Source organism: Symphalangus syndactylus, chromosome 11 (assembly GCF_028878055.3).
Source record: "Symphalangus syndactylus isolate Jambi chromosome 11, NHGRI_mSymSyn1-v2.1_pri, whole genome shotgun sequence".
Taxonomy (NCBI): domain Eukaryota; kingdom Metazoa; phylum Chordata; class Mammalia; order Primates; family Hylobatidae; genus Symphalangus; species Symphalangus syndactylus.
Genome location: NC_072433.2, coordinates 11,317,225 through 11,332,135, shown reverse-complemented (window position 1 = coordinate 11,332,135; position 14,911 = coordinate 11,317,225). Strand labels below are relative to the sequence as shown.

At 37.3% G+C, this 14,911-nt stretch overlaps 1 protein-coding gene across 1 annotated transcript in view; it reads right to left on the bottom strand.

Annotated features, from left to right (window-relative positions):
• The window catches only part of TRPA1 (transient receptor potential cation channel subfamily A member 1), a 55,539-nt gene that overhangs the window by 3,558 nt on the left and 37,070 nt on the right, over positions 1–14,911 (bottom strand). Inside the window, exons 18-25 of the mRNA XM_055298663.2 lie at positions 14,038–14,108; positions 13,184–13,346; positions 12,314–12,403; positions 10,608–10,777; positions 8,579–8,708; positions 7,972–8,154; positions 4,269–4,337; positions 340–453 (exon numbers count right to left, since the gene is read on the bottom strand). Of these exons, the coding sequence (XP_055154638.1) occupies positions 340–453; positions 4,269–4,337; positions 7,972–8,154; positions 8,579–8,708; positions 10,608–10,777; positions 12,314–12,403; positions 13,184–13,346; positions 14,038–14,108 (990 nt within the window). The remainder of the gene's footprint in view (positions 1–339; positions 454–4,268; positions 4,338–7,971; positions 8,155–8,578; positions 8,709–10,607; positions 10,778–12,313; positions 12,404–13,183; positions 13,347–14,037; positions 14,109–14,911) is intronic.

Here is a 14,911-nt window from a genome sequence, read left to right as displayed (position 1 = left end):
ATGTGACTAGGAAAAGCAAATAAAGTATACCTGTACTGTAAAAAAAGACATTAAAAGGGTGTGGCTGGTACCCTGCCCATCTGCTCTCACAGGGACAGCACGCATTTAACACAGATGCTATGGATGAGCCGCCTGAAAGGGGAGAGCAAATGTCACCCTTCTCTCACCCAGCTCTTTCACGTCTTGGGTTAATTATATCCTTTTTTTAAAAGCACAACTTCTTTGACCACAGGAAGAGAAGACTCAAAGTCTATAAAAGGGCCCCCTTAGGGTTAACACAATGAATGAATGTCAAACAGTGTCATGTTATTGATGTTGTTATTTCTTACGTGTACTTACGAATAACATTCCACCAGATCTGGGTTTGTTGGGATACACGATGGTGGATTTCTGATCTACTTTGCGTAGAAACCAAAGTGGCAGCTTCTTCTCTAAGCTGGTGTGAAGTTCCACCTAAAGTGCATTTTGGATTTATTGATAGAACCATTAGTTAGTATCTGGAATTTTTATAGGGCACAGAGGCAATCATTAATACAGCAAAATGAAAACTGATTTCTATGTCCTGACTTCTGTGCCACAGCTGGGCTGGCCAGGCTTTCTTATCCCCTAGCTCACAGTCACCTGCCCTTTCCTCTCACCTCACCCACTGACAGGGCAGCAATCTGCCTTGGAGTGGGAGAAGAAGAAGAGGGGGATGTTGCTTAAAAAAGGAATTCAATTTTAGTCACTTGCTGTTTATTGTTCAGGGATAGTCACCTGATGTTTTATTGTTCAATGCCAGAGATTTAAAGAAGAAAAGGGTAGTTCATACTCTTGGGGTGTTGCAATACTACATAATCAGCACAAATGCACAGTGTGAATGTGTGTGTGTGTACATATGTATACACACCTAGGGCAGGAGAGAAGGAGTGCTTAACTGGAGGAAGACAAAGGTAAGCAGAAAAAGAATTAAACTCTCATGCCTAAGGGTATATCATGCATTTTTCATGTCTGTGCTATCAGGTGCAAAATGGTTTATCTATGATGAATTTTAAGTATAATTACTATTTTCAGGGATAGCAAATGAGATATTTCCTTACATTTAATTTTTTTCATTTATTTTTGCCAAATTTATCTCTGCTTTTTTATACCCCTTTGTATCTGATGTATAGGTATGTTTACTGTAACTATTAGTGAGATTTGCTTTCTAAGAACAAATACTTTCCAATATTAGTGATTTATAGCCATAAATAGTGAAATGGTAAGAACTTTCCTGACACCACTGCTTAAAATTGTGGCCCCCCACTGTCCGCCACATGACTTTCCCCCATGTGGCTTCCTTGCTATTTTTATAGCACTTACCACCATTTAACACACTGTGCATTAGTTCCAGCTTCAAGAAAGCTATGTTTTCTTGTATTGTATTAATAATACGAGTTAAATATTTTCACTGATTTTCTATAATAATTTCTAGGGTTCCTTTTTTTCCCCTTTGCTCTTTAGGGTGATATCACTTTCCCCCTCCCATACATATAGTTTTAGAGGTCACATCTTATTTCCTCACACTTGATTGGAAAAGATTTACTCAAGCTCGATGTTTGCCAAAAGATAAATAGTGTGTGTTATACTGTTCATTATCTACACAGGTCCCTCAAAGATGGTCCTGGGGGAGGTTGGCAAGAAAAGCCCCCAGTGTGGGTCGGGTGGGACCCACTGAGCCTGGCTCCACTGGGCTCAGGGGGCATCTTTACCTCCTCTAACTGGTGGGGTTTCCATGTTGAAGGGTAAGATGCCCTCTGCAGATTTCCCTTTCTAATTTTCAGTGGGGATATAAATGTTTATGGACCGTCTGCAGCTGCCAAAACTGTGGTGGAAAGTGGAGATACCAACATTTAAAGACACCCAAACAGCTTCAAGCCCCTCAAAATACTCATAACACCTGCCCCTGAGGAACTGACAGTCCCCATAAAGAACACATCTCCCAGCATGCATTGTCCCAAGGCCTGTCTCCACTTCCCTTCGAGATGATTCTATGAGAGAACTAAATGGCCCTGTCGGAAATGTGTGCTACTTGTCCAGTTCTGCTCACGGTTCTGCTGTGGGCTCAGACACAGGTTTCAGAATGGATGCAGAGAGTTGCTTAAGAAACAACTCAGGAGAAGTAGGAGAATGGCTTCCCGGTTTTCCAGTCGATGCTGTTTTTGATCCAAAACAAGGCATAGATAATATGGGGGTACTAGGATTTGTGCTATTTACTTTCAGGGAGCAGAGTAAACAATATAGGTTTGTGCTTTTCAGCTCAAACCCACTGACACTGTAGCTGAGTGAGCTTCCCCAGCTTTGCTTGTATTATTGTTTTTATCTATTCCCCAAGGTATTTTAAAGAGCTGTTAGGGCAGTTATGAGGTATTGCTGACATACCTTCCAAGAGGTTTATACATCTCCTCTCCATATCCATACACCTGGAGTCCTAAACACCATCTTTGTGACAGTAATAACCTGCCATTAGCTTTTCCTGCCTTCAATCTTTCCTCACTAAACCAAGATAGTAACAGATCACTATAAACACCATTTTCACTGTGGAAGGGCTGATAATAACTCTCCACTAACTTACAAAATAACTTGAAGCACTTCATCATTTAGTGCCCTTTCATTTAGTGCTAAGGTTTTTCTTTGCTGGTTTTGAATAAACCCACCTATCCTCTGGAGCAATCTAATCACCCACTAACATGAATGATCCTTCCAGGCAAAGGGGCCTTGAGCCAGTGCCTTGGCCATTTTCCCCAGTTCTGATGTGGCCCTTTGCTCTTGCTGGCCCCCCCTTTCAGGACGGTATTGATGTCCTGTTAAATCCCAACCATCTTTCAACACTGACTCATCTCGCCCCCTCCATGTAGCATTCCCTTAATTATTTCTGCATTTTTTCCTGTACCTGACCATCATTTGTGTTTGTTCTCTAAGTGTTCCAGTCATTCTATATCTCTGTATAATATACAGCCATGTCATACAGCATAGAATTTAAGAATGGTTCTCAGTTGATTTTTGATATTAAATTCTATGAATACCTAGCTGCTGTGCTAAGTAGACGTAGTTGATTTAATAGTCAGGGATCACATCCCTCTGTTTCCTCTAGCCTCTCATGATAAGTTGTACTGGACTTTGTACACACTATGTATTGAAACATTGTTTTCAATAAATAAATGTTAGTGTATGGCTGAATGAATAACAGAGAAGAAAGAATTTGGACAAATAAAAGTGAAGAGGAGACAAGAGTGAATAGAAAGTTATATCATAACATGATTTTTTTCTCTCTCAAACTGGCCAAAGTTTCTGAATATGTATAGTCAACTGGTCACAAAATATCCTTGAGGCATCAAAAATGCCCATTTGAATTTGAAATTTAAAGACAATCCAGTCAAGAGCACAAAAATAACTTTGTGTTGTATGACAGAAAGGTACCTCACAAGATTCAATAGCCAAATACCTAGCCAGGAAACTTTGACACCAAATTTCACCTCAAATTGTCTATAAAAATGAGAGAGATGTCACAAGAGAACAAAACCTCATGGATGCAGTTAAAACTTCAACACAAATCATGCTGTGGGGACCCTGTGATTCCCTGCACAAAGTATAAGGAGCTTCTTTGAACAGTGGGGCTAGGATGCCAGTGATGCTCTTGATCAAGCAGCTAGCTATCTGGATGGCCACATTTTAACATAACAAAAGATGCTCAGGCAACTTCTCAATTTCTCTGCTAAGATTGTTCTCAGACATTTTTTTTCATCAACTTTGATTCGAGCAGGTATACCAGGTAACATGCAAACAGACACAGGATGTGACTCCTCAGGATTAAGAAACTATCCATGCTAAGTAACTGTGCTCTTAAAAAAGGAAGTAACGATAATGGTGTTGATTCCAGTAAGTTTAAATAAATGTGATGCAGACAATACCTAACTTAGGATGGTTTGACTCATGATTTTTGACTTTATGATGGTGTGAAAGTGATGCATATTCAGTAGAATCTGTACTTCAAATTTTAAACTTTGATCTGTTCTGGTTTAGCAGTATGTGGTATTCTCCTGGGATGCCGGGCAGTGGCAGCGAGCCACAGAACCCAGTCAGCCACATGATCAGGAGGGTAAATGGCCCATACTTTACAGTGTAAGTGGTATAAATTTATAACCGGGATATTCCTACAAAATGCCCATTTTTGACTTGTAATATTTTTAACTTATTGTGGGTTTACCAGAACATAACACTATCGTTAAGTGCGGAGGCACTGCACTTACCTGCATAGCTATCCTCTTCAGTGATGCATGTTTCTGGACCTCAGCAATGTCACCAACTGCCAAACCAATCTGAAGTATGACACAAAATTAAATCACTACAGTTTAACGGTCCACCTAAAAATGCATGTAAGGTCTGTCTTAGTCCATTCAGACTGCTATGACAAAATATTTCAGTCTGGGTAATGTATAAATAGCATAAGTTAATTGCTTACAGTTCTGCAGGCTGGGAAGTCCAAAATCAAGACTCGGGCAGAACTGGTTTCTGGTGAGAGCCCATTCCTCATAGGTGGCACCTTCTATGTGCTCCCATATGGCAGAAGGGAACTAATTCGCTTATAGCTCTTTTATAAGGGAACTAATTCCTTTCATGAGGGCTCTCCCCTCACGGCCTAATCACCTCCCAAAGGCCCCACCTTCTGATGCCATCTTCTTGGTGATTAGGTTTCTATGCATACATTTTGGATGGGACATAAAAATTGCAACCATAGCAAGGTCTCTGTGGCTAAAGTGGGAGAGTGGGCATATGATCTATTAGTAGTAGCTGCAGAATACTTTGGTAATACACCTTACAGAAAACTACAAGGCCTATATACCTCTGCAATGATGATGGCCACATTCGGAGGTTCAGTACTCTTAAATGTTATGAAAACTTAAGACACACAAATTAATCTGAAATTCATTTCATTTAAGATAAAAATATGGTTTTTTTTTTTTTTTGAAGGACAGGGATGATATCACATGCAATTGGGTGTGGCCACACAACATGGTGGGAAACTCCAGGAGTTTAGTAACTAAGGTAGACAAGAGTGATTTAATAACATGGAAAAATATACTAAACTGAGAGAATGATATATTTTATATCTTACACATGTTCAGAAGGAAAACATATACTAAAGGGGCGGGAGAGGCTCTGGTGAGGAACCAGAAATTTATGGCTAGACAGAATTAGGCGGGAGGAAGCTGTTAGCCCGGTTCTACTCAGTCTGATGAAATTATCTTATTTCACTCATTCATTTATTTTCTGGTACTTAGTTCCTGTGTTTGCTGAGCCAGCATCTTGCATGCTGCACCAGAAAGAAAAGTCAGTGACTGCTCTTGAGGAGCTCAAAGTCCTGTAAACTCTATGAGACAAGGGATCTGTGAAGGTCACCACTGTATGCCCAGTGCTTAGTGTAGAGCAGGGTACCTAATAGGTAAACAAAACAGTCACAACATGAATGAAGAGAGGGAGAATATATTCTAGGGCTTGCAAACTAGCACTGAGAACTGGATATAGTCAGGAAATACGTTTCACTGGGCAGGATAATATTGTTTTGGTTTTTAATTTGCAAGTTTTCAGATGGGTGTTCTCTCCAATTTACACTGACCCCCATCAAAACCAACCATCTCTGCCAGGCACAGCATTTTACATCTGTAATCCCAGAAATTTGGAAGGCCGAGGTGGGAGGATCACTTGAGCCCAGGAGTTCCAGACCAGCCTGGGCAAAATGGTGAAACCTCATCTCTACAAAAATACAAAAATTAGTTGGGTGTGGTGGTGAGCACCTGTAGTCACAGCTTCTAGGTAGGCTGAGGTGGGAGGATCAGCTGAGACTGGGAAGTGGAGGCTGCAGTGAGCCATGATCACTCCACTGCACTCTAGCCTGGGTCACAGAATGAGATCCTATCTCAAAAAAAATAAAAATAAAAATAAAAACTAACCCAAAAACTAACCATTTCATACCTGCTGCTTCACATATTTTAGATACACGTCTGGGCTCTGAAGACATTTGAGCTTATAAGCCATAGAAGAGATCAATTATTAACTTTTAATGGTCATTAATATTTATCAAATGCTTATCATGTGCCAAGTACTGTTTCAAGTCCCTTGTATTAGCTCATTGAATCCTTGTAATAATCTAGGAAGTAGGTTTTATTATTATTATCTGTGTGTATCCTCAAAACTATGGTAACACAAGGAAAGAGTATCCAATAGAGCAAGTTAATTGGAGAGGGGTGGTGGTTAAGGAAGTCTGCCCTGAAGAAATGATACTTCAGCTGAGTTTTGAAATCTTAGAGCTAACCCATGGTGGGATGTTTTCCAGGCTAAAGGAAGAGCCTGTACAGAGTCTAGGAAGCATGAAGGAAAGGGTGGCACACTCAGGGAGTGTGCCTTTCTGGTTAAATCCTGGGAACAGTGAGGCGTTGGGAAAGATCTTGGTAAGATCCAGCTCACAGGGACCTTTGCCTACTGTGCTGATGGGTTTGGACTGGATTAAAGCTTTTGAAGAGGCATGGAAAAATTTTTAAAAGGGCCACTGATGGGTTTAGTTTTTCATTATCAGAGCATCACTATGGTGGCCATTTGTAGGAAGAGTTAGACAAAGCAGTGTGATAAGGTAGAGATGCTCTTGAGGCTGCCGCAGCAATTTGGATGAGGAACTATGACAGTCCAAGCATCTGGAAGCAGATGTGAAAGCCAAAGAATTATTGAAAGAAATGAAGAAAAACGTGGGAGAGTAAAATAGAGACTATCTGCCAATGATCTTAGTAGGATGACTAGGAGATTCTACTGAGAGGCAGTGGAGACTCTGAAGGAAAGATAACATTACTCTTGGCTCTGTTGGTTTTGATTTTCCTCCAGGATATCCAGGTAGAGATGCACAATGGGTGCTGGATGTGGATCTTCAGAATGGGGCCAACCAGTACTACTGCTAAGCCCAATTCTCTTCTGGATAATTATCTTCCAAAACATAAACAATTATCAGAGAATAATGTGGGCTTTATGTCATTCTCCATTATTCCTATTGCCATCCTTTGTTTTTCTAGGTCACCAAAATAAAACTCTGGAGTTGTATCAAATAATTGAATCAAAATACTTACACATCTGCATATTTTTTTTCCTTTCCAGAAACACTGCCTAGTACAGTCTCTGGCACATAGTCAGACTCAGAGAAAGTGTGTGGAATATGTGCATGTGTGCACAAATGGATAAAGGAAAAATAGGCACAAAAATGCCAATAAGGGCTCCCCATGGACCTGGAATGGGATGCACCTTTGCCTGCATCAGCCAACGTGCTCATGCCTTGAGGAGATTCTCTAGAGAATTCCATGTGGAAGGGCACTCTCGTGTCTGCTGATAGTGTCTAGGCTTTGACTGGGTTCAAGGTGGCATCTGAATGTCGCAGATGCCCTCTGCATGACAGACTTCCCCACTTGAATCTCTGGTCAATGGTAAGTTCGAGCATAGAGATAATATGGTCCATAAAGTTCTCTGCCTAACCTCTGACCCCCTCTCCAACTCCAAAACATCACACACCTTCATCTTTGTTGCCTTTCCCTGCTTCTTGTTTCTTCATAGCATTTATCACCCCCATGACATTATGCTACACAGTTATTTGTTTATTACCTAAATTCCTGTTTGTGATCACACTGGGACTGAATATTGGTCTGATTTCTTCATCACTGGTTCCTAGAACTTGTAACAGTTACTGGCATTTGGTAGATCCTTGGTATTTGCCAAGTGCATGCATCTTTGCACGCCCTGAGCCTCTTGATGTGCCTGGTGCTCCCCAGGCACCAAATGAGTGTTGAATGAATAGATTTTGTAGTAGATCCTTCCTCTTCTCCCCAGTGAAGGGAGATTAAGGAAGTTAAAAATAATTATCATTATAAAATGTTTCAAATGATCAACAAACAGAAAATATATAAAAAAACTACTTACAAGTAAATTCATGAGGACAATTGGGACAAATATTGTGAAGGAAACAAGTTGTGTAAAGGACAGAACTGGATGTGCCAATTCATTTCTCAGATATGGTTCTAGGAAGGACTCTCGATAATTGATATCTCCTAGCATCATGCTGAAGGTCTGGATTATAGAAAGCAATGGAGAGCTGAAGGGATCCTGAAAACAAGACGGTGAGGTACAAATGAAATGCAAAGTTTCTACAATGAAAAAGTGTTTCCTGGAGGTAAAATGATAAAAACTGTATGCAGAATACTTTTTTAAAGTCATAGGTATATAGCTATTGAAATGCAGTGATAAAATATGAGTAAACAGTGGTAAAGTCATCAAAAATATGTAATCTGCATAAATAATAAATCATCTGTGTTGTACATAAACTTTTTGACAATGGACAAAGTTGCTTAACATGACTATACATTTTTTCTGCAATAAAAGTCATTTGAAAGTTATAGCAGATAAAAACTAAAGTATTTGAATACTGTTGTTATGTAATTATGAATTTTCTAGACTATTTAGATTTAAGTATAAATTATATTTCCATAATTCACAGCGACAAAATCAACTACTGATGCAACTGCCTTACCTGTAAATTCAGGAGGATGTAAAAGCTGAGTCCAAAAGCCAGAAGAAGGAAGACAAATACAACCATAGACCTCAACAAAGTTTTCAAAATTACCTCCAACATAACAATAAAAATTCCACAATTTTCAAATCTAGAAAAGTAAAAAAAAAACAACACACATTTACTCACTTTTATAGTCAAAATGTATTCACTCAGTGACAATGTTTATCATATATTAAATCAGGTATTAGATTTCACAGATGAGATCACTGAGGCCAGTTATTTTGAAAAAGAAAACATAAGAATTAATTGAATAATCATGTCTTAATTTTCAAGCTGTTAGTCAAATTACTTTTGCTTTTATTCTCATTATTAATGTTATCTATTTTTTGGATACAGGGTCTTGCTTTGTCACCTAAGCTGAAGTGCAGTGGGGCAATCATTGCTCACTGCAGCCTTGACTTCCCAGGCTCAGGTGATCCTCCTGCCTCAGCTTCCCAAGTAGCTGGGACCACAGGCAGGTATCACCCCCAGGCTGGTAGCGAACTGCTGGGCTCAAGCATCAGCCTGCCTCGGCTTCCCAAAGTGCTAGGATTATAGGCGTGAGTCACTGTGCCCGCCCCTAATGTTACCTTAAATCATTTTACCACTTGACGACTGGACATTACTTCAACTGAAGTAGCAGAGAAAAATAATAGCTTCTCAATATCAAAGAAAATGCTGCCAAATGCTTAATAAAGAAATTAGAGAGATAAACTGTGTGCTGCATCATGCAGAGATTGAATTTGTGAACCGGAAGGCATCTAATGCAGGGCACATACCACATGATTTGCATTTTATCCTCACCATCTCCTTTGGTTTTCTTTTCTAACCCCTGCATCCTATATTGTGAAATGTTTGGATAGATAATGGGTGTGTAATCTGGCCTCTAACTTGTACTCTGCCTTTGACAAAGATGACTTCTTAAATGAGGAACTTACAAGATTCTAAAGCTGAAAGGGACTTCAGCTAAATTCACAGAGACATATAGTGACTCACCAAGGCCACTAATAATGACAGAGCCAAGGGTGTGACAGTGCCTGAACCTGTCTTAAATCCTATTTCTGGGCCACTGCCTTTCTCACCATCCCATGTACTCTCCAAGGGGCGGCACTCAACTCTCTATCAATCACTGTGCTCACGACACAGCAATGCAGAGGATATGGTGGAAAAAACATGCTCCCTGGAGTCAGAAAGACTTTGGGTAAATATCTGTATCTTGACTGACTAGCTGAGATCTTCAGCAAGTTATGAACTCAGTGCTTCAGCTTCTTCTTTTAGAGACTGCAAATAATAACATTGGCCTCGTTATTGGAAAGATTATGTGAAATAACATGAAACTCAACATTACCAACTGTCAGAGGCCTGGGAACTGAGGCTTTTTCCCTCTCTAGAATTAGATTCTTTGGGCTTATTGTTTCTTTTATACCACTTCGATTCCCCATACTATCTATCAATCAGTTCATTTTGAGTGTTTTAATTCAAAGTAAATGCTTACAAAATAATATCAGGTAAAGCAAGAATAGCCAATACTTTTCCTGTTTACTCCCCCTATTTAATCCAGATTTGTCTAGACCAGTGTTCTTGACCTGGGCTCATTTGGCACAAGGGAACGTCTGGCATTGTCTGCATTCATTTTTGGTTGTCATAACTGGTGTGGGGTGGATGCTACTGGTATCTAGTGGGTAGAAGCCAGGAGCCAGGAATGCTGCTAAGCATTTTACAATATACAAGACAGTCCCCCACCACAAAAAAAAAAAAAAGAAGAAGAAGAAGAAAGAATTATCTGGCCACAAAGTTCAATAGTGCCAAGTTTGAGAAACCCTGATCTTCATTCTGAACTCTGGAACCATGCTCCTGCCTTTCCTTAATAGGGTATACAAAAATTCTTCATATTTTGAAACAACTGGAAAATGAATAAGCCAGTTTTAAATTTACACCAGGTACAATAGTTTTTCTTTTGATATTATAACTGCTTAAAGGATGTGGAAATCATTCAAGCTTGTTTTACCTTTGAAGATACAATAAGAAATTCATCCAATAGAAGTAAACAGCAATTGCTCCACATTGCCACTGCAGATGAGCTGGTATTTCAACAAACAAGGGCAGCACAAAAATGATGCCCGTCGTATAGATAATCCATTCAAAAACATTGTTCATATCCATAAAATAATTCCTTTTCTGGAATAGAAAAGAATAAAAAATTACCACATATAGAGATCTAGTATCTATGGATGGTTATATACATGCACCCAGTAATAAAATTTTTCTAGCTTTGCAGCCAGCTGGGGAGAAGGTTAGGACCAAGGAGTGACCTCATGCTATCCTGGATTGACTTCAGAGTCCCCGGGGTATGAATCGGTGTTGGAGATGGCCCAGAGTCCTCTGTTAACCTGGTGTTATTGGAGTCTGACGCCTAAGGAAATCCTTCAAATTGCTGGACTTTCCCTGTGGAGTTCACTCCATCTTAAGAAAATTTCTTGGGGACTGCAAGTTGGTTTAGTAATTCCTGGGGCCTTTCTACCCGTATAAGAACATGAATGTGGAGCTCTCTTTATGAACTAAAGTTGTTTCTAAAAAGGTTTGGGACATGCACTGAGACTTAATTAGGAAATAAAAACAAATAATAATGGTATTTTCAAACTTTTTATTTATTGGGCATTAAATTTCCAATAGAGTAGATCATTTAAATATCAGTAAGAAAATGTGGAGATCAAATCTGATAGAGAATTCATATAACTTTATAGCTCAATTTAAACTATAATCTGCAATTTTCATTTCTGGAAAATGAAAATAATGGCAAGAAAGATTAAGTAATGTGCCTTAAATCGTTTAAGGTACAATGCAACATTACAGTCTATCAGAATTGTGACAAATTTCTTAAAGTATCTATATGAAAGTACTTGCAATGTATAATATTTTAAAAATGCAAACCATTATTATCAAATTTATAAATGCAAGTATCTATGTGCTTACATGATGCAACAAAAAAAATTTTCACAGAAAGTGAGGTGTTGTATAAAAGACATATGATTTATAAAAATAATATTCATGAAAATATGCAAAAAAATTATAAAGACTTTCAACCTCCATGCTGAGAAAAGAAGGATCAACCTTTGCCATTTATCAGCCAAAGGTAGGACCTGCAGATAATTTATACGCTTGGTTCTGATCGGAACTTGGCTCATTCATTTAAAAGGTAGAATATAAAGTAAAAATTTTGCTGTAAAAAGTTCCAAAATTGTATTAAGACTTGGAATTTTATTTAATCAAAAAAGTATTTCTATTAGAAAAGGAATTCAAAGAAAGACCCATTTGAAATGGAGTCTTGGGCCAGATAACTTCTTTATAAACATTTATATTTAAAATTATCAAGTTCAAAATTTAACCATTATGTTAGCAAAATCTTTAAAACTATGTAAGAGGAAAGACAGCAAAGTCACTCATAATGACCATTTGTAGTTAGAGAGATGTTTAAGGACCAGTAAAAGTGGAACATCTCTTTCATAGATATATCAAATAGGCAGGGACCTTACCTAAAATCATGTATTTTCTACATTTTGAAACATTTATGTTTGGTGTTTCTAATCTGTATGGTAGTCAAGCTATGTAATTTTATTATGATATAATATTATCTCAAGTAATAACTTATCAATTAACTTATGTTCTGCATATTAAAATATGTGCAACTTTAGAGATACAAAATGTATTACATACCTGTTGGAAAATTTGCCCCGCTTCTTTACAATACCCAAATATACTTGATAAAAACACTAAAATCATACAAGTTTTTATTAGATATGAATTCTAAAACAAAAAAGGATAAGACACATAGTTATGAGAGATATAAAACACTTTAACATTTCCATAATTTTCACTATTAAATTTATTCTTTTTTTTGCTTAATTTCTATATACTGTCCACTTTGAGTTAAACAGAAAATTTAACTGACATCATACTCATATCATTCACTAGAGATGAACACACCCTCATTTCAGAATGTCCTCATTAAGTGAAGTTCAAAAATTGCTAATTGAATTAGAATATGAATCTGTAGGCCAATATAAAATTGTTTATTGTGGCAAAATACATATAACAAAACTTACCATTTTAAAAGTGTTACATTTTAAATGTACATTTTAAAATATATAATTCAGTGGCATTAAGTATATTCAGTGTTATACCACCATCATCATTAGCTAGTTCCATAACTTTTTCATCATCTTGGATGGAAACCACATGTCCATAAAGCATCTCTCCCCATTTTCCATGTCCCACAATCCCTGGCAACTACAAATCTGCTTTCTTGTACACCTATTTTAAAGTTTTACACTTCAGTATTTAATCTAGCATCTAACACACGACAATTCCTTTTAAATTAGTTTACAAACTCATTAGTTGACCTGTTTGTTTATATTCTCTCTCCTTCCACAAAGGATTTTAGGAGAAATTAGTACCATATACAAATTCTTACAGGCTGTTTATAATAAAGTCCTGATATGTCAGATTTATTATGGGTTTAGTAGTCTTAAGAAAAAATACATTTTTTATAATCCTTTATTTTAGAAAGTTAAAATTCGAAATTACCGTGGTATCTAGTATTTCTGAATGATCACTAGTTTCATTGATGATTCCAGTTGAGTTGAAAGCCATTCCTGGTTTTATATTGACAACGAGAATGGTCATAGGTATGAGACCAAGACAATAAGATCCTAAATTCATCATATGAGCTCTAAATCCATAAGCCAACCTACAAAAGTATAAGCAAACCAGAATTGAGCCATTTCAAACAAAAATATTTACTTAAGATACCTGGGGAAAAAGTGGTTATAATCTCTTTCAGAAACCTTGTTGGTAAATTCACTGAAGCTTCGGATCAAGTAAATCTTCGAATTCACCTTTTTCATTTTCAGAGAGGGAATCTCAAGTTCTAAGCAAATTATGACTTAACAAATTAATGAAAGAGCCAGGATGTTAACCCATATAATCTGTCAGCAATATGAGTGCTCTTCCTAGAATACCCCTCTTTCTTCATTATCAACTAAATTTCAGGGTCCAGGATATTTCTACATGTTTTATATATAATGATCCTTTCCATGCCCCAAATATTTCATTTAATGTTAAAGATAAATTTTAGGCTCTAAAGAGCTTCTTCCTGTCTTATATAATAATTCCCTCCCGCCCTCCAAATATTTTATTTAATGATAAACATAATGCCGGCATTTTTTTTAACCTTAACTTCTTTTTATTTGGTCTTTTTCACTTTATTATTATTATACTTTAAGTTCTAGGGCATTTGCCTTACTTATTTCTTCAAAGTAAAAACATTAAAATAACAAAAGCCAAAACATTAAAATACCATTACAATATAATTGTTTTGAAGACTTTGTAATAGATCCAATAGGCACAGCATTAAACACGAAATACTACTCAATACCTACCATTTCATGAGTAAATATTCTTTACACACAGGATGATTGAGAAGCTCTATGCGGTTATTTTGTACCATTGCCTGAGAAAAAAAAGTGTAATAAAAACATAATCATAATCAACTACTATGTATAAACTAACCTTTTTATTGTCTGGTTTTATAACTGTGTTTTGACATTGTAAAAGTAACATCTATTTTAGAATATTTGAAAAAAATAAAAATTAGATCAAGATTTTAAAAAACACAGAGAGAACCATTTTGTACAGGTAAAATTGTTTGATTCAGTCTGTTTCTTTAGATTTCTGACTACTTGACCTAGCATAAGCTTTTTAATCTTATACAGGATTACAACAGGAAAGGACATTAAAGATAAATTAGCAAGAGTTATACCCTCATTCTGTCCTTGAAGAAATCCAGGCTTATCTTTCTAGAAGAATTTTATGCAGTAGAATATAAATACATAGTTGTTAAATTAATCATAAGTTTTCATTAGAGTTATTTGTGACTACTAGTATTTATTTAAAAAATCAGTTTTTAATTATTCAATAAATACATAAATAGAGGGATTGATGCCAACAAGGTAGCAAAATAGGAAGTCCCAGGCCCCCCTTCCTCCATAGAGATATGGAATTGAAAACAATACACAGACCATTTTCTTTGTGAGCAATCCACAACTTAGTTAATGTGTTTCTGTACCCAAGGTGAGCATGTAGCCAAAAAGAACCATATCAAAGACAGTAGGAAAATGCATGGCCTTTACTTGCCATGGCTCCTCCCTCTGGCAAAGCACAGTGCCATTGGGAGAAAACGCCCAACTCCTGCCTTCTCCCTGGAAAGAGAAAGAAAAGAGTGGAACATATCCACTGACTACTGACTTCTAAGGG